Source organism: Protopterus annectens, chromosome 5.part0 (genome assembly GCF_019279795.1).
Source record: "Protopterus annectens isolate FY-2018-M chromosome 5.part0, PAN1.0, whole genome shotgun sequence".
NCBI classification, from domain to species: domain Eukaryota; kingdom Metazoa; phylum Chordata; order Ceratodontiformes; family Protopteridae; genus Protopterus; species Protopterus annectens.
In genome coordinates, this window is record NC_056735.1 from 1,241,162,538 (window position 1) to 1,241,188,425 (window position 25,888).

Consider the following 25,888-nt stretch of genomic DNA (forward strand, 5'->3'; position numbering starts at 1 on the left):
GCATAGGTGATAGTCCCCTAAATACGGAAGACGTGATAAGGGATCTGGGGACCCAAGTAGACAGTAATCTCACCTTTGATCATCACATTGCCAAAGTGGTTAGAAAATCCTTCTACATGGCCCACCTAATCACAAAAGGGTTCGCATCCAGATCAAAAGAGGTCATTGTGCCCCTCTACTCATCTCTCATCAGACCCATCATAGAGTACAACTCCCCATTTGGGATGTACCTAATAAGACACCAGAACAGCTGGAAAGACCTCAGAAGTACCTCACCAAGAGGATCACTGGCCTCAAACAGATGCCCTATGCAGCTCGACTGAAGAAATTACAGCTGTACTCGGTTGCATACCGCCTACTCAGAGGTGATCTCTGCCTGACATACAAGGCCATGTCCAACCCAGAAAGAATGGACATGCTCCACCTTGGATATTATCTGTACGCATTGATTTAGTGTTCTTAGCCTTAGAGTGTGCATTGAAGGCCTTTTCCCTAGTGATAGCATAATTCTCCTCTCCTGCTAATTGCGCCCTACTACTATGAATCTACCATTATTTTCTTTTCCCCTCTACTTTCACAATTGGAGCCCATCAAGCAATCAGTGTTAATACTCCATTTTTCTTTTCTCCATGATATTCTGCTAAATGTCCGTCATGAAATCCTTTCTTTGTCAAAGTCACATGCTCCTTTATACTTGTATGTGTCCTCTACATTACTGTTTGCAACCTACATTTATTAATATAATTGCATATTCTTTGATTTTGTCTAATGTAAGGCCTTTAACATTCCGTGATAATATGGACAGTGTAGCTGTTATGATAGAAAGATATTACACTTACCTATAATATACATTGCAGTTCTTTTGAATATGTATTTCCAGCTTTTGCCTTACATGAACTCACTGTTGTGTAGGCTGATTTCTTAAGTATGTGTTTCTCATCTCCATTCAAATCTATGTCACATTTTCAAAACATTTTGCTTCAATAACAACTTCAAACAAAAAATAAAATACATTTTCAGAACCGCCATCCCATTTTTAACTTTGAACAGATGCACACAGCTATTTATTATTCTCAACAAGTGAAGTTTATTCCTCCAAGTAGGAGCAGTTGCCCAAAATCAATGGTTGTACTCACAGTCATTACCTAATAAAACATTAAGATTATGAATACAACCTGTGTTCTCAATTACACTGTTTACTATCTATTCTTTTCTTATCTCTAGTCCCCTTAAAGTAGACATAGTTTTGTTAACAGCACCCATCTTCCTTAAATGATGTAATATTTCTATGATTGTACTTGTCCCCATGTCCCAGAAGAGAAATGTTGGCCTCTTGGTTCATAGGTTCATACTAGGCTGTCTGCCCTAGGGCATTTGTAAGCCTAGCCAGAGTGTGTTTGGCTTTCGCCGCATATTTTAATGAATTTTACTATGCCCTTTTTCGAGGTTTAGTTTACTGTGCCTCTGTCTAACAGTGACACAGAAGTGATACCCGGGGTAAACCTATGATCTCCCATCCACTCATCAAGATTCCTCTTGAAGAGAGTCATTGAGGGACTCTGCCTAACTTGGACTGGGATTTTATTCCAGAGTGAAGGGAGCCTATGGGTTATGAATCTGTCCCTCCAGCATGTCCTATTTATTTCTGTGCTGAGGTTCAAGTCCCTCGAGCGCGTAGCTTGATGGGATTTGGATTTTCTGAGGTGCAGCATGTCCATTAATTCTGGGTTGGACATGGCTTTATACGTCAGGCACAGATCGCCTCTAAGCAGACGGTATGCAACCAAGTAGAGCTGGAGTTTCTTTAACCGGGCAGCATATGGCATCTGTTTGAGCCCTTTGATCCTCTTGGTGAGGTACTTTTGGGGTTTTTCTAGTTGCTGCAGGTGTCTGGTAAGGTACATCCCAAAAGGGGAATTGTACTCAATTATGGGCCTGATGAGGGATGAGTAAAGAGGCACAATGACCTCCCCTGATCTAGATGTGAATCCCTTCATGATTAGGTGGGCTATATATAGAATGTTTTTCTAACCACTTTGGCCATGTGGTTGTCAAATGAGAGATTGCTATCAACTTGGGTCCCCAGGTCCCTAATTACTTCTTCCATACTTAATGGATTACCACCTATGTGGTAATTTGTGAGCACTTTGTTTTTGCCAAAGGGGATGACTATACACTTTTTGGCACTTTGCTTGAGGCCATGGCTCTGGCACCAGTTGTCTGTTTCTATGAGACCCCTTTGAAGGATGCTTGTGTCAGCTGGAGAGTTGATTATGGTGCCCAGTTTGCAGTCATCTGCGAACTTGGTCAGCTACAGTCCTTCCATGTTGGCCTGTACCTCCAAGAAATATATACCGAACAAGAGAGGTCCCAGGACTGAGCCTTGTGGGATGCCACTCGTAACTGGTTTGGAGTCTGACATGGCTCCAGCAATTCTAACCATGTGGGTTCTGTCCTTGAGCCAGTTTGCAACCCATCTAGTGACATAGGGGTTTATATTTAAGCTAGATAGATTATCTATGATGCCCGAGTAGGGTATAGTATCGAAGGCTTTTACGAGGTCCAGGTAGGCTGTGTGGACCACCTTCCCCTCGTCAGTGGCCTTGGTGACTGTTTCAAAGAAATCGACCAGGTTTAAGAGGCAGGATCTGCCCTTAGCAAAGCCAAACTGGGTAGGATCCAGTGTCTGTAGGTCCCCAATATCTTTATTTATGAGTTCCATGATAATCCTTTCCATAGCTTTGCAGACCAAGCTAGTCAGGCTTATGGGGCGATAGTTTCCAGGATCCGTTGAGGCACCACCTTTGTGGAGTGGGACCACTGTTGCTGTACGCCACTCTTTGGGTACATATCCTGTAGTAAGGCTGAGATTGAACAGTAGCTTTATGTTCGGGTTCAGCTCATCTTGGAGTTTGTGTAGGACGCAGCCCGGGATAGCATATCTTGGGATAACATATCAGTTGCACACACCTTTTAATGTATTTACTCAGTGTTGCTCACTTATGTCATTCAGAAAGGAGATCACATGCTTTTGAAAAAGTGGAAGAAAGAAATGACACTGTAAAATAAATTAAAAAAAGTAAGATAAGATGTTAAGAACACCTGGCCAGAATTTTAATGAAGTAAGCTCCTAGCATGCTTTATCCTATGGTCCTAGGTTTTATTCACTGAGTTACTATTCACATTCAATGAAGGAGATTACACAGAATATGATAGTTTGCAGTATCAGTACTCCTGGTGTAACCTTAAAAAGAGGAGTTACCCAAGTAACACACTGGCTGTAAAACAAGTAGTAAATGACCATACTAATGATTAATAATTTAATTCAGAACTTTAGTCTCCAGGTATTTTTGCAATATTCATTACTGAATGTATTAATGGTTTATGTTATATAGATATTACTTGTATTTCTCTTGATTAAAACGTAGTAATTAATATTTTTGTCAATGTTTAGGCTCTTGTAAACCAGATTGTAGCAACTGTTCATAACCGTTTTCTTAAGGAGTTACCTTCTGGAATGACTGTCTGTGGAGTTTTCACAAGAGATTATCGATATGATGCATTAAACTGCCAGGTATGTTTTTCTGTTTTACATATACTGTCTGGCAAGCCATCTCACCATCTGATGAAAGACAGATTGTATAGACAGATAAGCAGAAAGACAGATGAATTTCTGCTTGAGAATTCAGTTAACCTCATGACTGGAAATGCCACTTATCTGGTTGGAATGTTCTTTGGAAGTTAGACGAGAAATAGATTTCTACACAAATTATTTTTGTGTATTTCATTGGTGCAGCTGGCAGAGCCATAATAACATGATTGTAAAAAAATGTGCAACGTAAAAGTTGGTTTTATGGCACAGTGACCTGGCATTGACCCAGATACCCTTGGAAAAACTGGTCACCTAAGTAGGTTAGAGTTTGAGAAGTGAGGGCTCACCTTTTAGCATCAGTATTAGGAACTAAGCTAAAATACTTAGGGACATATGCCACAAAATCAGAGACATGTTTTAAATATTAGTACCACTCCTCTAATTTAGAAAGTTGTCAAAGTAAGAGTATATTAATTAACATGGAGTTTGTGAAGTACGTCCATACCCATAACAAATGTCAGATGTTCATCGTGCATACAGCTGCTTACATATGGGTTGTCCTGCCGTCAGGCGATCCCTCGGTCTGCCGAATTCCAAAGTCCTGGTCCGGCGTTGGTTGTCGTCGCTTCTTCCCTGATGTCAGTGTGCCAGGGGTATAAAGGAACCAGCCAACACCATTTTCTTCAGTCTTCCTTGCTGCGCGGTGCCCGAAGCAGAAGCAGTTCGCAAGTGCCGGTTGGCCAGCTCCTGAGATAACGAAATTTCAGATACCGAAGTCTTCAAAAAAGCTAAGTACCCCGTTGGGGAACCTTTTCTTGCCTCAGACCAATGTCAGTTAAAGCAGTTAAAGTTAATAATTGTATTTCTTGTGGGAAGCAAATACCTCATAGGGATTTCCATTCCCCTTGCATACCCTGCCTAGGCCCAGACCACAACGTCTCGGCCTGTCGCTTTTGTGCTTCTTTCAATAAGCGCACTATAAAGCATCGGGCGGAGTTTGCTGAAAACCTTTTTGGTGAAAAATTTAACTATACAATGTCGTCGGAGATACCGACAACACATTTACCGAAAAAACACAAGGACCGACACACGCGGTCCGCGGCCTCCACCGACACCACGGTAAAACCGGCCTCGAGTGTCCCGGTTCGCAGTGAGGCAACTACACAGCCCCTGCCTACCGACGACATCCCTTCAGCGGTACCTTTGGTACCTGAGGCTGGTGGTGTGTCGGCCCAAGATTTACCTGATGATACCGAAGCCTCCTTCGAAACCGACGCTCAGACAGTGGGAAAATCTCCCTCCTCTCGTGGGGTCTTCAGACCTCCATCAACCTTCTCTATTAAGGCTTTTACCAGGGCCAAGGCTGCCAAACACTCTAAAAAACAGCCATCCAAATAAAACACCCTCTCCGGGGCCCACTCCTAAAAAACAAATGCTAAAAATGGCGGAGGACCTAATTACTCTTATCAGGGGTTCTCACCCAGCACCAGATAAAAGGCCTAGAGTAGAGGAAGAATCCCTATCTTCAGACCAGGCCTCTGTTATTTCAGAGCATTCTGACTACCAGGAACAATCTTTCTCTCCTTATGAAGACTCGGATGCAGAGGAATCCATTCCTTCTGTCTCCCCTCCTGAAGATTACTCATTTGGGGAAACCTTACACACCCTGAGAGAACACTTCCATTGGGAAGGCCAAGACTATTCAGATTCTAAAAAGAGACTAAGGGAATTTCTTTTATTACCACAACACAGGCCTCTGGCTATACCCCCAGTTTTGGATATCCTAGATGATGTTTATTCTGAGTCTTGTCTCACCCCTGATTCCTTACCTCCAGCTCCTGTTAAACCTGATAGGTATTACAGGGTCCCTGACTCTCACCAGTTTCTTTACAAGGGCCATGCAGCTGACCCAGAAACCATTTCTCAAGGGCCAAAGGGGGTTAAGGCCTCTACTGCTAAGAACCCACTTCCATCAGAAAGGAATTCCAGGGCTTTAGAAAGGTGGGGTAAAAAAGTTTACACTTCTGCCACCCTGTCTATGAGAGCATTAAACTGCCAGTTTCACGTGTTAAAGTATCAGCAGTCACTTTTGTCTAATCTGAGAAGTAAATTATCATCCCCTGAACAACCTGATTTAAAAGAGTTGCAGGACCTGATACATAACACAGAACAAGTGAGTAAACATACTTTGCAATGTGGTTATGATGCATTGGAGGCCTCATGCAGAGCCGCTGTAACAGGGTCAGTAATACGTAGGCACGCTTGGCTAAAGGAGCAAACCTTGCCAGATCATGTCAAAGCTAAATTGTTGGATGCACCTTTGCAGAAGGATGTTTTGTTTGGTGCTAAGGCAGAGAAAGTATTAAAGAAAATGGAGGATAAGGCAAAATCTATGCAAACTGTTAAAGATTTTCTACAGGTACAACCTCCATGGTTTAGTAGGAATTGGCCATCTAAAAATTGGTCCTTTCCAGCCACAGACAGATACCAAAGGGGAAGGAACAGGTGCCCCAGAGGTAGAGGCCAGTCACAGGGGTCTTACAGAGGACGTCAATGGCAAACCCCCAATCAAAGAAGTGGTGATGAGGGTTCAAGTGCACCACAAAGACAAACACAATGACTTGCCACTTTATCCGCCAACCAGGGCTTAATTGGAAGCACCTCTGGGCGGCAAACTAGCTTTATTCTCAAAAAACTGGCATATTATCACAAAGGACAAATGGATACTGGACATTATAGACAGAGGCTACAGATTCCATTTTCACTGCCTGCCAAGAAGAAGAGGCATGCCAAACCTGCCACAAAATCAAAGGGCAGAGGCACAAAAACAGATCTCAAAGCTAATTAATATGAAAGCTATACAACAGGTACCTATGCTACAACAAGGTCAAGGTTTTTATTCAAGACTATTCCTGGTTCCAAGAAAGGACTGGACCTATCCATCCTGAATACCTTCCTGATTGTACCAAAATTGAAGATGCTAACCTTACAGCAGCTTCTTCCCATGCTGGGCAAGGAGTCTTGGCTGGTAACTTTGGACCTCAAGGAGGCATACCTCCATGTCCCTATCAGACAAGATTACAGAAGATACCTCAGATTTCTTGCAGGTTCATCACATTATCAATTCTCTGCATTGCCCTTTGGTTTATCTACTGCACCCAGAGTGTTCACAAAATGCCTGGCTTCAGTAATTGCATACTGCAGACTACAAGGGATACAAATTTACCCTTACTTGGATGACTGCCTGATTCAAACGGACAGCAAGCAAATCCTGTTGAAGCATCTGAAATATGTAATAAGACTATTAAATGCACTGGGATACACAGTCAACAAAAAGAAATCAAGACGAGCTTCATCCCAAGTAACTACCTTCCTGGGTGCCAATTTGGATACAAACACCCAGATGGCATATCTTATGCCAGACAAACAAGGGCAACTAACAAATTACTTCAAAAAACTGGCAATGTTCACCAGACTCACTGCAAGGAAAATCCTGCAGGCTCTGGGGTTCATGGCATCTTGCATTCTTTTAATCCCATGTGCAAAGTTGCATATGAGGAAGCTACAATGGTACCTAAAAAATCTATGGTCTCAACACAGCCACAGCCTGGAAACAATAATACCACTCATTCCATGTCTTCAAAAGGAATTCCTGTGGTGGGCTCAAGCATGCCAGACAAACACAGGCCTACCTTTTTGCAAGCCTCAAGCAAGTCAGACAATCACAACAGACGCCTCAGACCACGCCTGAGGGGCGCACATGGCAAATCGGTGCATTCAGGGCAAATGGTCTCAAAAAGAAAAGCACCTTCATATCAATCAAAAAGAAATGCTGGCAGTAATACATGCAGTCAAGGCCTTCAAGGAATTTTTACACCCAGGCCAGTTATTAATAAGGACAGACAACACCACGGTAATGTGGTACATAAACAAGCAGGGTGGAATGCATTCATACCCCCTATGCAGGCTGGATGACTCTTTGGAACATGACCTTGGAGCTAAAAATCGAATTACAAGCCCAGTTTGTATCAGGCAAGGACAATGCACTGGCAGACAGTCTAAGCAGAAACATGATAGATCCACACGAATGGAGACTACATCCATGGATTTTGCCACAATGGCCTCTTCTGTTGACCCAACACAACTTCAAAACTCCACACACTCAGCTGAAGTCACTGAAACTAGCAGCCTGGAACATTCCCTGAAAGCACAACGGGCCCTGCTCTCCAAGAAGGTCAGGGAGATTATTTTGGAGGCCAGAAGACCATCTACTAGAAAGGCCTACTCTGCCAAATGGAAATGGTTCTGTGTTTGGAATAAGAAAAAGGGTCAAGACCCAAAAATACTGAATATTTCACAAATACTAGAATATCTGGCTGAAATGCTCAACAGTGGCCTATCTTACTCTTCAGTCAAGATTCATGCTTCAGCAATCTCTGCAGAATATGACACTGATCCTCCTTTATTCTCGCACCCTTTACTAAAGCAGTTTCTCAGAGAGACAAAGAATATTAACCCTCCCAGAAAGCCACCAGTGCCTGCATGGGACCTTAACTTCATACTAGAAAAGTTGACCTTGCCTTCTTTTGAGCCAGCAGCCTCTTCAGAATTGCAGTACTTATCCTGGAAGACAGCCTTTTTACTAGCTATCACTTCAGCACGAAGGGTTTCTGAATTACAGGCCCTCATGGCTGTACAGCCTTTCCTCATCTTCCATCAGGACAGAGTGTCATTACGAACCAATCCGTCCTTCATGCCAAAGGTAGTATCCAGGGTATCTCTGAATCAAGCTATACACTTACCGACTTTCTATCCTAACCCTCAAAACAAAGGTGAGAGACTTCTGCACACTTTGGACATTCACAGGCAGCTGCGTTACTATTTGGACAGAACAAAGGCCTTCAGAAAAACCGAGCAACTCTTTGTGGCCTATGCAGCAGGGATTCAGGGCAAAGCCATCTCAAAGCAAACTATCTCTAAATGGATTGCCCATTGCATACGATTTTGCTACTCTTTTCATGGAAAATCTGTACCTACCAGCATCAGGTCTCAGTCTACCAGGGCCACAGCTACCTCTACAGCCTTTCTCAGGGGGATAGCCACAAAGGACATTTTAGAAGCTGCCACTTGGAGCTCTGTGCATACCTTCTCCAAACACTACCACCTGCCTTTATACTCCAGATCTAGAGCAGGTTTTGCCACTGCAGTTTTGCAGGGCATGTTAGCCGCTCCTTCATCCTCTTAGTACCTACCACCCCATGTTCAGCTATGGTATTCTACCCATATGTAAGGACTGCAGCTGTATGCACGATGAACATAGTACAGTTTTGTACCTACCATAAATATAGATGTTCGAGTGCTAATACAGCTGCAGTCAAGGTTTCCCTCCCACCTACCCCTCTGAGACAAGCATAATGTTTAGCACCACCACATACAACCTAACTGGGGTATTCTTTATGATGTATTTGCTTACTATTACTGTTGTTGTTTGGATTGTTATCCATGCTTTTAGGTTTAGCCTTCCTTCTGAGGGCACCTGACATCTGGGGCAAGAAACACTGAAGAAAATGGCGTTGGCTGGTTCCTTTATACCCCTGGCGCACTGACGTCAGGGAAGAAGCAACGACAACCGACGCCGGACCAGGACTTTGGAATATGGCTGACCGAGGGATCGCCTGACGGCAGGACAACCCATATGTAGGGACTGCAGCTGTATTAGCACTCGAACATCTACATTTATAGTAGGTACAAAACTGTACTTTTTGGTGACTATAACCTATCATCTTTCTTTTCTCAAAATATCACTGATTTTAAGAGGGATAAGTAAAATGTATGAGTTAAAAGCATCTAAACTTATGCACCCGTCCTAGTCTAACCAGCTGCTATACACATGCAGCCTGTGTGCCATGGGCATTGTTTTATATATTCATCTTGCATTTGTTTACCAGGATAGTCCAAAGGGGTGGCAAAGCCCCTTTTCAACTGAGGCCGATGGAGGCAGATCACAGCAGTAAGTCAGCTGAAAAAACTATCTAATTTAAGAAATCATAAAAATAGTATTGCAGTATGGTGAAGTGATCAATTTAATACATTATAAAAATAGTACTGCAGTATGGTAAAGTGATAAAATATAAAATAAAATATAATGTCTTAAGAGGAAGCAGGAAGTATAACAAGCAGAAAATGAAAAATGTGGAGGAGAATTCAGTATACGTAAGGTATGGGGAACTGGCATATCTAAACTAAGAATAAAGAAGAAATAGCTTATTTTGGGATAAAAGAAAAGGATATGAATTTACAGGAAAAGAGACAGGAATTATAGTACAGCATTAGAGAAAGGGAAAAGTGGTGATAACTTGAGGGAAATAGTCATAAAGGAGAAAAATAGATAGGGGAATACAAGTGAAGCTCAGGAAGGAATTGAGGAAAGTGGTTTCCGTTAATAAGAAGCTATTCTATTACGTATTCCAAGGTATAATTAAATAAAAAAAAACAATTGCTGTAGTCAGGTAATTTGGATAAATTAGGTTTAGCCAACAGAAAGGCAAGTCCAGAACCATGTGTTTGCTAGGTATTTTTTAATTGTGATTTAAATGTATTTATTTATTCATTTATTTATTTATTTGGCATTTGTTTACCAGGAAAGTCTGACTAGGACAAAAAGTGCCCATTTTCAGTCAATGCCCAGGGGAAAAAGCTCCACAATCAGAATCTTTCAAAAATGAATTATAGATATTTTAAATCACAAATTATCATGTAACACTGCAAAACACAAGAGTAAAAAAATGTTATAATGAGAAAAACATAGAACGTATGAATTCATAGTAGAATGCAATGAAAAATAATAACATGAGGTGGAGTCCAGTCTAAAGAGTAAATATGAGAATATAAAAACAAAGTTGATTTTAAACATATGGTATTGGAAAGGGAGAGGATGCCTGAGGAATGGAGAAAAAGTGTTTTGGTACCGATTTTTAAGAATAAGGGTGATGTGCAGAGGTGTAGTAACTAAACTGATCAGTCACAGCGTGAAGGTATGGCAAAGAGTAGTGGAAACTAGGTTAAGAAGGGAGGTGATGATTAGTGATCAGCAGTATGGTTTCATGCCAGGAAAGAGCACTACAGATGCGATGTTTGCTCTGAGAGTGTTGATGGAGAAGTACAGAGAAGGTCAGAAGGAGTTGCATTGTGTCTTTGTGGATTTAGAGAAAGCATATGACAGGGTGCCAAGAGAGGAGTTGTGGTATTGTATGAGGAAGTTGGGAGTGTCAGAGAAGTATGTAAGAGTGGTACAGGATATGTACAAGGGTAGTGTGACAGCAGTGAGGTCTGCGGTGGGAGTGACAGATGCGTTTAAGGTGGAGGTGGAATTACGTCAAGGATCAGCACGGAGCCCTTTCTTATTTGCAATGGTGTTGGGCAGGTTGACAGATGAGATCAGACAGGAGTCCCCATGGACTATGATGTTTGCAGATGACATTGTGCTCTGTAGTGAGAGTAGGGAACAGGTGGAGGAGACCCTGGAGAGGTGGAGATATGTTCTAGAGAGAAGACGAATGAAGGTCAGCAGGACTAAGACAGAATATATGTGTGTGAATGAGAGGGAGGATAGAGGAATGGTGAGGATGCATGGAGTAGAGATGGTGAAGGTGGATGAGTTTAAGTACTTGGGATCAACAGTTCAAAGTAATGGTGAGTGTGGAAGAGAGGTGAAGAAGAGAGTACAGGCAGGATGGAGTGGGTAGAAAAGAGTGTCAGGAGTGATTTGTGACAGACGAGTACCAGTAAGAGTGAAAGGGAAGGTCTGCAAGAGGGTAGTGAGGCCAGCTATGTTATATGGGTTGGAGACTGTGGCACTGAAAAAAAGGCAGGAGTCAGAGCTTGACGTGGTAGAGTTGAGGATGTTAAGATTTGAACTGGGTGTGACAAGGATGGACAGGATTAGGAATAAGTATATTAGGGGGTCAGCCCAGGTTGGAAGGTTTGGAGACAAAGCCAGAGAGGCAAGATTACATTGGTTTGGACATGCGCTGAGGAGGGATGCAGAGTATATTGGGAAAAAGATGCTAAGGATGAAGCTGCCAGGTAACAGGAAAAGAGGAAGGCATAAGATAAGGATTATGGATGTGATGTGAGAGGACATGCAGGTAGTTGGTGTGACAGAGCAAAATGCAGAAGACATGAAGAAATGGAAACAGTTGATCTGCTGTGGCGACCCCTAACGGGAGCAGCTGAAAGAAGAAGAAGAAGGTATCTGGGTAAAATACAAATAGCTGCAAGACATATGCTTGCAAGAATGATGGGCTTAGCTTCCTTCAGCCCCAACAGAGGGCAGAACGCTTAAAGCCCACCCTTAGTTATAATCTTTTCCAAGGTCATTGTATCTCAAGTTAAAGGATGCTGTGATGTAAGCGTATTTTGATTTCAAAATTCGGCCATGTCAAAATGGTAATTATGCGACTGATCAACCCTTTGATATTTCATAATCCTATTTAAAATTTTCAGAGAAGTTTAAACTCTTATCTTTCTTCATTTGTATTTTAGGACTTCTTAATGTCATTTTCAACCCACACACTGTACATGGAGACAGTGTTAATAGATACTAAATTTAGCATACTGAAAGGAGATTACACAGAGAAAAAATAGTCTTTCTATGCTAAATAAAAGTTAGGCAGTCTTTCCAGAAGCCTTCAGACTCTAACAGTGCATGACAGTGACATAATCATCTGGACAGAGAGCAAAATAATTTTTGACTTGCTGTTAAAAAGGTATAATTCAGTGAGTATGGTTTCCCAAAATATATTTGCTATCTTAAGACGTTAAAAGAATTCTGTGAAATGTAAAATGCTACTCTCTGTCTGTCTGTCCCACTGTACCTCTATTCCATAGACACTGCAGCTGTCACAAAAAAGTATAATGTGTATTGCAGCACAATATTATGTATAACATGTAGAAAATTATCTTTAACTGTTTATTTGCTAAACAGTCTTTGTACTGTAATAATTCAATGCTGGACTGATTTCATCATTTTATCTGTGTAGTTGTATGCTGTAATTTGTATCGGTATTCAGACAGTAACATGACTGCACGGAAATGTGAAATTAGTAAAAAAAATGGCATGTACCCGAGACTTGATTATATCATGTTTAGGATGCCTTGAGGAAAGCTTTCTGCAGTTGGGATTGCACAGAAAATATTACATTTGGTAACTATGTCAGTCAGCATTGCTTCCAGTCAGCATACTTTTTATTAAAATTATTTTGAGATTTATGGCAAGGAATTCAGTTTAGGATTATATTGACAACATAAAGTATATGGTATTACTTACTAGTGGTTTATGAATGTTGTGTTTTGATACACATTGTATACTTTATGAAAAGTGATATTATTATTATTATTTAGTTTTCATTCTTACTTTCTTTCTTTATTTCAGTTTGTTCACCAGGTTGGTGGGCTCAGGCTCCAGAGGAGAGTACAGTATGTACATTGTTATTATACCATGACCCCCCATTAATATTCCAAAACGTGCACGCTGATTGGCCAGTGCGTTGTATCGACTTATACTAATGGAAAAGGTCCGTCGCCGGACTTTTTCCATTAGTATAAGTCTGTTTTAAAAACACTGTCTCGCTATGTTAAATGGGTTTAACATAGCAAGACAGCTTTAAAATAAGCAACGGAGATCTCCGTTACTTATTTTAAAGCTGTCTCATATGCTAAACCCATTTAACATAGCGAGACAAGTTTAAAAAAGCAACGGAGAAAGCAAGATCTCCATTGCTTTTTGCTGTTCGCTATGTTAAATGGGTTTAACATGGCGAGAGTTAAAATAAACAGCGGACATCTCCGTTGCTTATTTTAAAGCTGTCTCGCTATGTTAAACCCATTTAACATAGCAACAGTAAAAGCAACGGAGATCTTGCTTTCTCCGTTGCTATACAACTCTGATGTACTGCAGTGCGCAGTACATCAGAACTGCCGGATGCCAGACATCTGCGGAAGGGCAGCAAACAGGAATTATACTATGCCATTATTTAAAAAGTAATAGTTTCTTTTCTTAAATAATGTCATATAATAGCAATAACCACTTCTGGGTGTGGGTAATGCTGGATTTACCCACGGTTGGCTTTGTTTGGTCCTCGGGCTTCGCCCTCGGGACCAAACCACGCCAACCGTGGGTAAATCCAGCATTACCCACACCCAGGCGTGGGTTATTGCTATAGTATATAGTTGCGAGAGTGGTACCAATTCAACAGGAAAACAGTGGAATTAGTTCAGAGATAATTATAGATCTATGAAAGGTATTTGCAGAGTTATCAGAACACATTCAGTCAGGCAATGTAGGTAATGTACAATATTTACATTTAAGAAATCGTGGTCAGTTATGCAAGTAATTAGACAATGTACATTTTCTTGGGTATTGCTATAAATAGATATGCAGAATCTAAAAACTTTATCCAAAAGTTTAAAACAATAAATTATTAACTTTAAGAAGTTAAATATCAGCAATGGAATCACTCACTAAGAACTTGTCTTTACTAGGTAACAGCAGCATGTTATTTACAAACAGTAACAGTATAATGTAATCTCGTAAGTAATCCAAGGCACCCAGGAAAGTAGCCAGCCACTGATAAAACAAATTCACAACTTTATTCAGCCAAAATAAGACAAAACATAAACGGTCTTTGTGAACAGTACATTTTCATTTCAACCTTCATCAGATGTGAACTGCTTCTCACAAGGACCCTTATATACCTTTCATTTGTATACTAAATTGCCAATTAATTTAAATAACATTTAGTAAAAACATTTAAAAGACCATTCTAAAAATACTATGCATTCTAGTAAAACCAATATTAAAATACATACAAAAACCTTCATTTCATCATAAAAAAATATATAAATATATTCTGTGTAAAATGCAATGAGAATTTGTCAAAACTTATAAACTGGTTTAAGAGATGAATAAAATATATTTCTGTTAAGACTGCATTTCTGTGAACTGGTGGAAAGCTGATAGATTTGTTGTGAGCAGAGTTGGAATCTATTCCAAACTGATAAGTACACTTTTTGCAACTTAATTTGCACTGTGCTGTATTTATACATTTGCTTATTATTTATAGTGGTGCTGTATTGTTTCTGTCGCTTGTTGTCTCCACTGTGTTTCCCACCCAACCTTCCTGTTCTTGTTTTGGTGGTAATTTTGGTGGCTTTGAAACTGCCCGCCCCTCTTATAAGTTTGTATTTGGATACTCCTTCTGGGCCCATCTCATCTGCTCACTCAACTGAGTGCAGTGAGATCATATTCTGATTTCAGGCACTCCTACTGTGTATAAAGAGAGCATTTTGGAAGGACAACCCCTGTAGCCTCTTAATCCTGCTCTGTTCCCTCCCTCAAAAAAACACACACACACACACACACACACACACACACACACACACACACACACACATATATATATATATATATATATATATATATATATATACACACACACACACACACACATATATATATATATATATATATATATATATATATATATATATATATATATCTATATACTTTATTCAGCGGTTCTTACTGTAACTGTCTTAGTTGCTGTTCTGCGTGCTATCTGTTCAGTCGCTCTTACTCTGCACTTATTACTGCTTGTTAGTAGCCTTCTAATTTAATACCTTCTGCACTTGTTTTTAGTCATTTGTTAATTTAATTGCATTTAGTTAAACTGTATTTGCCGTAATACTGATATACGTGTGCTAGCCTGCACTGCATTTGAATTGTATTTACTGCTGTTTTAGCTGCTTTTCTGTAAAAAAAAAATTCTAAGCTTGTTTCCTGCCTTTCCTGTAACTAGTCTAGTCCACCAGGACAGTTTGTAAGCTCCTGAGCCCCCCAAGCCTTTCTGTGTTGGAGGGAAGCCTTCTAGCTTATCAGTGGGAGTGGTAAGCAATAGGTAGCCTATCTACCACAGGAGGAGAGGTTTCTGGCCCAGAAATTATAGTTTTTTGGCTGTTTGGGAAGCTTTTCCATCTCTTTCAACCTTCTGATTTAAAAGCTTGTGTTTGCGCTGGTTTCCTGCCTTTCCTGTTACTAGTCTAGTCCATGTACAGATTTGCTGTATCCAGAACTCTTTCTAAGCTTCTGAGCCCCCCAGTCCTTTCTGTGTTGGAGGAAAGCCTCCCAGCTTATCAGTGGGAGTGGTAAGCATTAGGTAGCCTATCTACCACAAGAGGAGTGGTCCCTGGCCCAGAAATTGTAGCTATTGGCCATTTTGGGCAGTTTTCTTCCATCTCTTTCAACTTCCTGGTTTGAAAGCCGCACTTGCTCTTGTTTCCCGCCTTTCCTGTAACTAGCCTAGTCCAGATACAGAGTTGCTGTATCCAGGATTGTTGGTAAGCTTCTGAGCCCCGCAAGCCTTTCTGTGTTGGAGGAGCCATTAACAAACTTTACAATAAGCGGAGAAAGCTATTACATGATAGAACAAAATCCATAAAAGGGAATTCACCCCTGATCATTATTAGCAAAAAATTACGAGCACTCATAAAATCATCCAAGGCCAATTATGAGAGAAAAATTGCCATAGATTCAAAAGACAATCATAAGGCCTTTTTCAGCTATGCTAGAAACCTGGGTGGAAACTCCCAGATATGATCAGAATTAGTCCAAAATAATACAAAAATCACTGAACCCACAGACATTGCCAACATACTGGCAGACAGGTTCAGTGCAAACTTCACCCCCCTCTCCCCCCCAAAAGGAGAGATAACTATCCCAGCAGAGTGTAGCCTCCCAGACATCTCAAATGCACAGGTGAAAGCTGCTCTCTCTAAAGCTAAAAATACAGCATCAATGGGACCGGATGGCGTCCCCGGCTGTGTGCTACATGAGCTAAATGAGGAACTAAACCCGCACATAAGACAGCTGTTTAATCTCAGCCTTGCCACAGGATACGTGCCCAAGGAGTGGCGTACGGCAACTGTGGTCCCCACTCCACAAAGGCGGTGCCTCTACGGACCCTGGTAATTACCGCCCCATAAGCTTAACAAGTGTAGTCTGCAAAGCTATGGAGAGGATTATAATGGAGCTCATAAACAAAGATATAGGGGACTTGCAGATGTTGGACCCGACCCAGTTTGGCTTTGTCAAGGGCAGATCATGCCTTTTGAACTTGGTCGATTTCTTTGAAACAGTCACCAAGGCCATTGATGAGGGAAAGGCAGTCCATACAGCCTACCTTGACCTTGCAAAAGCTTTCGACACAATACCCCACTCGGGTATTATAGAAAAACTTACCAGTTTAAATGTAAACCCATATGTCTCAAGATGGGTTGCAAACTGGCTTAAGGACAGAACCCACAGGGTTAGAGTTGCTGGCGTTGGCTTGTTTTCCTAACTTTCCTGGCTAGTTGTTCCAGTGATCAGATTTTGCTGATCCCTGGGCTTTGTATTTGGTCCCTGTGCTTCTCCATTTTCTTGTTTGGTCAAAGGGAAGTTTCTTTACTCACCAGTGGGAGTGGGGAGTACTGAGCTGCCTGTTTGTCCTCAGAGGAGTGGTTTAAGACAGTAACTTGTAATTCATTGGCCATTTTGGGTCATTTCCTGCCTTTTCCAGCCCCCTGCTATAAAGCATGCTTTGGCGGGCTTTTCTGGCTGTAGAGAACTCAGCATAGCTCCTCGTGGTCCCCAGCAGAGTTCCTAGAGCAGCAGAGAGCAGAAAAAGCTACTTTCCTGATTTTAAGTATTTTTCTTGCATTTTTCGTCTATTTGTGCATTTCGACGACTGTTTCTGCCTATTTTATTGTGATATTACCTGCTTTTCCTGTTTTTATAAGCTTAAATTGTTGATTGCACTTCTTAGCTTAAGTTTTGCTTAAAAGTTAAACTACAGGCTAATACACTCAAGTGTACTAGCTTTTGATAGCATTTAGTCGAAAAACAAAGCATTTACTGTATTTTCTGTCTATCTGTGTAAAAAATTTGAAAAAAACAAAAAAAATACTCTTGTTTTCCTAACTTTCCTGGCTAGTTGTTCCAGTGATCAGATTTTGCTGATCCCTGGGCTTTGTATTTGGTTCCTGTGCTTCTCCATTTTCTTGTTTGGTCAAAGGGAAGTTTCTTTACTCACCAGTGGGAGTGGGGAGTACTGAGCTGCCTGTTTGTCCTCAGAGGAGTGGTTTAAGACAGTAACTTGTAATTCATTGGCCATTTTGGGTCATTTCCTGCCTTTTCCAGCCCCCTGCTATAAAGCATGCTTTGGCGGGCTTTTCTGGCTGTAGAGAACTCAGCATAGCTCCTCGTGGTCCCCAGCAGAGTTCCTAGAGCAGCAGAGAGCAGAAAAAGCTACTTTCCTGATTTTAAGTATTTTTTTCTTGCATTTTTCGTCTGTTTGTGCATTTCAACGACTGTTTCTGCCTATTTTATTGTGATATTACCTGCTTTTCCTGTTTTTATAAGCTTAAATTGTTGATTGCACTTCTTAGCTTAAGTTTTGCTTAAAAGTTAAACTACAGGCTAATACACTCAAGTGTACTAGCTTTTGATAGCATTTAGTCGAAAAACAAAGCATTTACTGTATTTTCTGTCTATCTGTGTAAAAAATTTGAAAAAAACAAAAAAAAAATACTCTTGTTTTCCTAACTTTCGTGGCTAGTGGTTCCAGTGATCAGATTTTGCTGATCCCTGGGCTTTGTATTTGGTTCCTGTGCTTCTCCATTTTCTTGTTTGGTCAAAGGGAAGTTTCTTTACTCACCAGTGGGAGTGGGGAGTACTGAGCTGCCTGTTTGTCCTCAGAGGAGTGGTTTGACAGTAACTTGTAATTCATTGGCCATTTTGAGTCATTTCCTGCCTTTTCCAGCCCCCTGCTATAAAGCACGCTTTGGCGGGCTTTTCTGGCTGTAGAGAACTCAGCATAGCTCCTCGTGGTCCCCAGCAGAGTTCCTAGAGCAGCAGAGAGCAGAAAAAGCTACTTTCCTGATTTTAAGTATTTTTTCTTGCATTTTTCGTCTGTTTATGCATTTCGACGACTGTTTCTGCCTATTTTAATGTGATATTACCTGCTTTTCCTGTTTTTATAAGCTTAAATTGTTGATTGCACTTCTTAGCTTAAGTTTTGCTTAAAAGTTAAACTACAGGCTAATACACTCAAGTGTACTAGCTTTTGATAGCATTTAGTCGAAAAACAAAGCATTTACTGTATTTTCTGTCTATCTGTGTAAAAAATTTGAAAAAAACAAAAAAAATACTCTTGTTTTCCTAACTTTCCTGGCTAGTTGTTCCAGTGATCAGATTTTGCTGATCCCTGGGCTTTGTGTTTGGTTCCTGTTCTTCTCCATTTTCTTGTTTGGTCAAAGGGAAGTTTCTTTACTCACCAGTGGGAGTGGGGAGTACTGAGCTGCCTGTTTGTCCTCAGAGGAGTGGTTTGACAGTAACTTGTAATTCATTGGCCATTTTGAGTCATTTCCTGCCTTTTCCAGCCCCCTGCTATAAAGCACGCTTTGGGCTTTTCTGGCTGTAGAGAACTCAGCATAGCTCCTCGTGGTCCCCAGCAGAGTTCCTAGAGCAGCAGAGAGCAGAAAAAGCTACTTTCCTGATTTTAAGTATTTTTCTTGCATTTTCGTCTGTTTATGCATTTCGTGACTGTTTCTGCCTATTTTAATGTGATATTACCTGCTTTTCCTGTTTTATAAGCTTAAATTGTTGATTGCACTTCTTAGCTTAAGTTTTGCTTAAAAGTTAAACTACAGGCTAATACACTCAAGTGTACTAGCCTTTGATAGCATTTAGTCGAAAAACCAAGCATTTACTGTATTTTCTGTCTATCTGTGTAAAATTGAAAACAAAAATACTCTTGCTTTCCTAACTTTCCTGGCTAGTTGTTCCAGTGATCAGATTTTGCTGATCCCTGGGCTTTGTGTTTGGTTCCTGTTCTTCTCCATTTTCTTGTTTGGTCAAAGGGAAGTTTCTTTACTCACCAGTGGGAGTGGGAGTACTGAGCTGCCTGTTTGTCCTCAGAGGAGTGGTTTAAGACAGAAACTTGTAATTCATTGGCCATTTTGAGTCATTTCCTGCCTTTTCCAGCCCCCTGCTATAAAGCACGCTTTGGCTTTTTCTGGCTAGAGAACTCAGCATAGCTCCTCGTGGTCCCCAGCAGAGTTCCTAGAGCAGCAGAGAGCAGAAAAAGCTACTTTCCTGATTTTAAGTATTTTCTTGCATTTTCGTCTATTTGTGCATTTCGACGACTGTTTCTGCCTATTTTATTGTGATATTACCTGCTTTTCCTGTTTTTATAAGCTTAAATTGTTGATTGCACTTCTTAGCTTAAGTTTTGCTTAAAAGTTAAACTACAGGCTAATACACTCAAGTGTACTAGCTTTTGATAGCATTTAGTCGAAAAACAAAGCATTTACTGTATTTTCTGTCTATTTGTGTAAAAAAATTGAAAAAAACAAAAATACTCTTGTTTTCCTAACTTTCCTGGCTAGTTGTTCCAGTGATCAGATTTTGCTGATCCCTGGGCTTTGTGTTTGGTTCCTGTTCTTCTCCATTTTCTTGTTTGGTCAAAGGGAAGTTTCTTTACTCACCAGTGGGAGTGGGGAGTACTGAGCTGCCTGTTTGTCCTCAGAGGAGTGGTTTAAGACAGTAACTTGTAATTCATTGGCCATTTTGGGTCATTTCCTGCCTTTTCCATCCCCCTGCTGTAAAGCACGCTAAAGCGTGCTTTAGCACGATTTAGCGCGGAGTTGCTACTAGAGCAGCATCGGGCAGCGCCGGTTTAACAAGGTTAAACTTTTTCTGGCTCCATAAAGTCTGTTCTTCGTTTTTTCCCTTAGAACTGCTCTACTTGTAACCTAAACAGTATATACCTTAACCAAAAAGCGCAGCACTTGTTCCTAATAGGTTTTCTTCTCAAAAAAAAAAAGCTCAGCACTTGTCTAAAAATCATATTCTTTGTCTTATAAGCATCTTCCTTGCAGGTCAAGCACTCCTATACTATACAGAGTCCCTCACTTGCGAAACCCCCCCAGGAGTACCCACTTCCCACTTCCTCCTTTTCAATCTCATACCAAACTCTTACTTTTTTCTGGCATGTCGAAGGGTCAGATGCTGGCGTCCTCTCCTGCCCAGTTGGTGAATCTGGGAATTTTAAAGCAATGTTACAACTGCCTCATGTACACGGACAACCCTCTCCTCCTCCCACATAACACAAATACTTGCGAGAGATGCAGCTATTTAGCCAAACTGGAGGCTGAGCTCTCTCAACTCAGGGCTGGCAAGACCAGACAGGAGGAGAAGGCAACTACACACACCACAAAACCAGTCTCACGTAATGCAACCACACCACTGAATCAAACACATAAGCACACCAAGACATACTCGGAGGCTCTGAGTAAAAATTTACCTAAACAGCAGAGGCCACCAAAGCAGACACCCAAGCAACTGCTACCCCAAGACACCCCACAGACAACACATAAACAACATAATCAGTGTGCAAAGCAGTCACAGCCCTTAAGGCCAAATACAACACCAAACATACTTGTCATAGGTGACTCCATAGTCAGACACACTGACGTCCCACTCACCAGGCTGAACAAGGAGAGGGTTACAGTAAGCTGCCTATCAGGCGTTAGAATCCGCCACATAACACAAGCACTCAGGTCACTCCACGGCAAGTACAAATCTGACACAGTCATTGTCCATGCTGGTGTGAACGACCTGAGACGTACCTCCCTGGACTACATGAAAAGAGACATAGAGGAGCTCTCTGATTATGTAGCCCAGGCAGGTATGACCCTGACCCTGAGCAGTATCCTTCCTTCACCAAGAATGATGCCACAATATAGTGAAAAGATGATTAGCTTTAACAATTGGCTTAATTTCTGGTGTCATTCAAAGGGGATCCAGTGTCTGTCTGCCTGGGATGACATGCTTGACAAGCCACGCTGCTTCGCAAGGGATGGCTTGCACCTGTCACCCCTGGGATTCCGGATATTGGCTAGGGCTCTTGCCACCCCCATAGTGCCTTTTTTAGGCAAGGCTCAAATTCTAAACCTACCACCCTAGAAAACAAAAATGGGAAGAAACTGAGGATAATGCTGCTCAATGCCAGAAGTCTAAATCTCAAAATGCATGCACTCGAGACCCTTCTCAGTATGGAGAACATCGATGTCTGTGCTGTAACTGAAACCTGGTTCAAAGCTCCTGAGAGCACCCCGGCACTATCAGGTTTTACCTCATATCATGCGTTCCGGCCCCAAAATCCGGACCACACCACAAAAGGAGGGGGTGTATCCATATTCGTCAAGGATACCCACACCTCCAGGTTGGTGGCAACGCACTAAGCATCGGAAACCATCCAGGTGCAACTAACCATTGGCAAAACTGCTCTACAATTTGTAGCATGCTACAGACCACCCTCTCAAACTCAGGAATGCCACACAGCCTTCCTGAAGACACTGGAGGGTATAAATGTATCCCCAAACACCATCATATTGGGTGACTTCAACTACCCGAATATAGACTGGGAACATTACTCAAGCCCTAACCTTCTAGCCCAATGGTTCCTGCAGTTCATAAATTCAAATGCCATGGAACAACTAGTCACTGTTCCCACGAGAGGAGAAAATATACTAGATCTCATTATCACAAACATGGGGACAAAATGCTCCACTCCAGAAGTATATCCCTCATTGGTGAGATCTGATCATAAACTAATCTCACTGGAAATCCACATCCTGCCCCCACCCCAAACAAAAAAGAATACAGTGAAGAACTTCTCTAAAGCAAACTTCACAATACTCAGGACTGGTGTGGTATCCTTCAAGGCCCCCGGACCAGTGGAAACCACATCCCAAGCTGCTGAAGCCCTTACAAATGCCTTCTATGAACACCTCCAGGACTGCATGGATCAGGCAATCCCAAATAAAACCAAGACTCTTTCCACCAAGGGCAAACGTCCAGTCTAGTGGACCCCAGCCATTAACAAACTTTACAATAAGCGGAGAAAGCTATTACATGATAGAACAAAATCCATAAAAGGGAATTCACCCCTGATCATTATTAGCAAAAAATTACGAGCACTCATAAAATCATCCAAGGCCAATTTTGAGAGAAAAATTGCCATAGATTCAAAAGACAATCATAAGGCCTTTTTCAGCTATGCTAGAAACCTGGGTGGAAACTCCCAGATATGCTCAGAATTAGTCCAAAATGATACAAAAATCACTGAACCCACAGACATTGCCAACATACTGGCAGACAGGTTCAGTGCAAATTTCACCCCCCTCTTCCCCCCAAAAGGAGAGATAACTATCCCAGCGGAGTGTAGCCTCCCAGACATCTCAAATGTGCAGGTGAAAGCTGCTCTCTCTAAAGCTAAAAATACAGCATCAATGGGACCGGATGGCGTCCCCGGCTGTGTGCTACACGAGCTAAATGAGGAACTAAACCCGCACATAAGACAGCTGTTTAATCTCTGCCTTGCCACAGGATACGTGCCCAAAGAGTGGCGTACGGCAACTGTGGTCCCACTCCACAAAGGCAGTGCCTCTACAGACCCTGGTAATTACCGCCCCATAAGCTTAACAAGTCTAGTCTGCAAAGTTATGGAGAGGATTATAATGGAGCTCATAAACAAAGATATAGGGGACTTGCAGATGTTGGACCCGACCCAGTTTGGCTTTGTCAAGGGCAGATCATGCCTTTTGAACTTGGTCGACTTCTTCGAAACAGTCACCAAGGCCGTTGATGAGGGAAAGGCAGTCCATACAGCCTACCTTGACCTTGCAAAAGCTTTCTACACAATACCCCACTCGGGTATTATAGAAAAACTTACCAGCTTAAATGTAAACCCATATGTCTCAAGATGGGTTGCAAACTGGCTTAAGGACAGAACCCACAGGGTTAGAGTTGCTGGCGCTATGTCAGACTCCAAGCCGGTCACAAGTGGTGTCCCACAGAACTCGGTCCTTGGCTCCCTATTGTTCGGCATCTACTTCTCAGAAGTACAGGCCAACATGGGAGGACTTTGGCTGACAAAGTTTGCAGACGACTGCAAACTGGGCGCCATAGTGGAAAGTGCATCGGACACGGATATCCTTCAGAGGGGACTCACGGAAACTTATGGCTGGTGCCAGAGCCATGGCCTGAAGTTAAACGCCAAAAAATGTATAGTCATATCCTTCAGGAAAAACAAGGTAACCCCAAGCTACCATATAGGTGGCAATCCACTAAGCACAGAAGAGGTTATCAGGGACCTAGGGACCCAGGTTGACAGCGGCCTTTTTTTTGACACTCACATTGCTACAGTGGTTAGAAAGACCTTCTACATTGCCCACCTGATCATGAAGGGATTCTCATCCAGATCTAGTGAGGTCATTGTTCCCTTGTACTCTTCACTTATCAGACCAATGATCGAGTACAATGCCCCATTCGGGATGTATCTCACCCGACACCTGCAGCAATTGGAGAGACCCCAAAAGTTCCTCACCAAAAGGATAAAGGGACTCCAAAATCTGTCATATGCTGCCAGATTGAAGAAACTCCAGCTCTATTCAGTCGCATACCGTCTGCTCAGAGGTGACCTGTGCCTGACATACAAGGCCATGTCCAACCCGGAATTAATGGACATGCTCCACCTCAAGAAGTCCAAATCCACCAGAACCACTAGACCAAGCGACTTAAACCTTAGCACGGATATAAATAGGACGTGCTGGAGGGATAGATTTATCACTCGGAGACTCCCTATGCTGTGGAATAGAATCCCGGTCCATGTGAGGCAGAGCACCTCGCTGGCTCTGTTCAAGAGAAATCTTGACCTGTGGATGGGAGATTGTAGGTTTACCCCGGGAATCATCTCTGTGTCACTGCTGGACAGAGGCACAACAAACTAATGGGCAGTATTTTTTCATATAAGGGGTGGCGTAAGCCACAAAACTTTGGGCTAGGCTTATAAATGCCTCAGGGCAGATAGCCTAGTATAAACCTATGAACCTATGAAAGCCGTCTAGCTTATCAGTGGGAGTGGTTAGTATTAGGTAGCCTATCTACCACAAGAGGAGTGGTTCCTGGCCCAGAAATTGTAGCTACTGGCCGTTTGGTCAGTTTTTTACCATCTCTTTCAACTTTCTGGTTTAAAAGCTGCACTTGCGCTTGTTTCCTGCCTTTCCTGTAACTGACCTAGTCCAGATACAGAGTTGCTGTATCCAGGACTGTTAGTAAGCTTCTAGCCCCACAAGCCTTTCTGTGTTGGAAGGAAGCCTTCTAGCTTATCAGTGGGAGTGGTAAGCACTAGGTAGCCTGTCTACCACAAGAGGAGTGGTTCTGGCCCAGAAACACAAGTTTATTGGCTGTTTGGGCAGTTTTTCCATCTCTCTCAACTGGTTTTAAAGCCCATGTTTGATCCCCACCTTTCCCATAACTAGTGTAGTCCAGGTACAGATTTGCTGTATCCAGGACTGTTTGTAAGCTTCTGAGCCCCCCCAAGCCTTTGTGCTGGAGTGGAGCCGTCTAGCTTATCAGTGGGACTGGTAAGTACTAGGTAACCTGTCTACCACAAGAGGAGTGGTTCTTGGCACAGGAATTGTAGTTTATTGATCATTTGGGAAGCTGTCCATCTCTTTCAACTTTCTGATTTAAAAGACCACATCTGCACTTGTTTCCCATCGTTCCTGTAACTAACCTACTGGAAAGCATTAGAAAGCCTTAAACTGATACAAACCTTCTAGCTTAAAAGAGAGTCTTTGGAGTGATTAAGTATCAGTTTTCTGTATTTTCTTGCTGTACTTAACTGTTTTCCGCCTAAACGCTGAATTTCCAGAGTTTATTGTGATTTAAAAGCTTGTTTTTTTCACATATTGTACTTATTTGACTGCCTGCACTTTTAAAAAGTCATTTTTTTGTTTAAATAATTTATTTAACTGTTGTAGGCTACACAGTAAAGTACGATAGCCTTTTCTGATCGCTTGTAGTCATTTAAAGCTGTTTAAAGTGTACTTTTTATTGCTTTTGCCTTATCTTTTCAAAAAAAACAAAAAAATAACAAAAATAAAAAACATTCCTTGTTTACCACCCTTCTAAGCTAGTATAGTCCAGTTTTCAGGCTAGAGTTGAATTCAGGGCTGTGTTACAAGTTTCCGAGTTGCCCATACCTTACTTGGATAGAGGGAAGTTTCTCTGTTCACCTGTGAGAGAGGGGAACTTTGAGCAGCCATCTGTCCCTGGACGAGTGATTCCAGCCCAGAAGTTAGTAGTTTAAAAACTGCGTTTGCACAGTTTTGCTTGCTGGGCAGCACCGG

General features: G+C 41.9%; 1 protein-coding gene across 1 annotated transcript in view; it reads left to right on the plus strand.

Moving 5' to 3' along the window:
- The window catches only part of LOC122802347 (probable ATP-dependent RNA helicase DDX60), a 196,304-nt gene that overhangs the window by 146,134 nt on the left and 24,282 nt on the right, over positions 1 to 25,888 (plus strand). Inside the window, exon 6 of the mRNA XM_044071984.1 lies at positions 3,455 to 3,574. Within this exon, the coding sequence (XP_043927919.1) occupies positions 3,455 to 3,574 (120 nt within the window). The remainder of the gene's footprint in view (positions 1 to 3,454; positions 3,575 to 25,888) is intronic.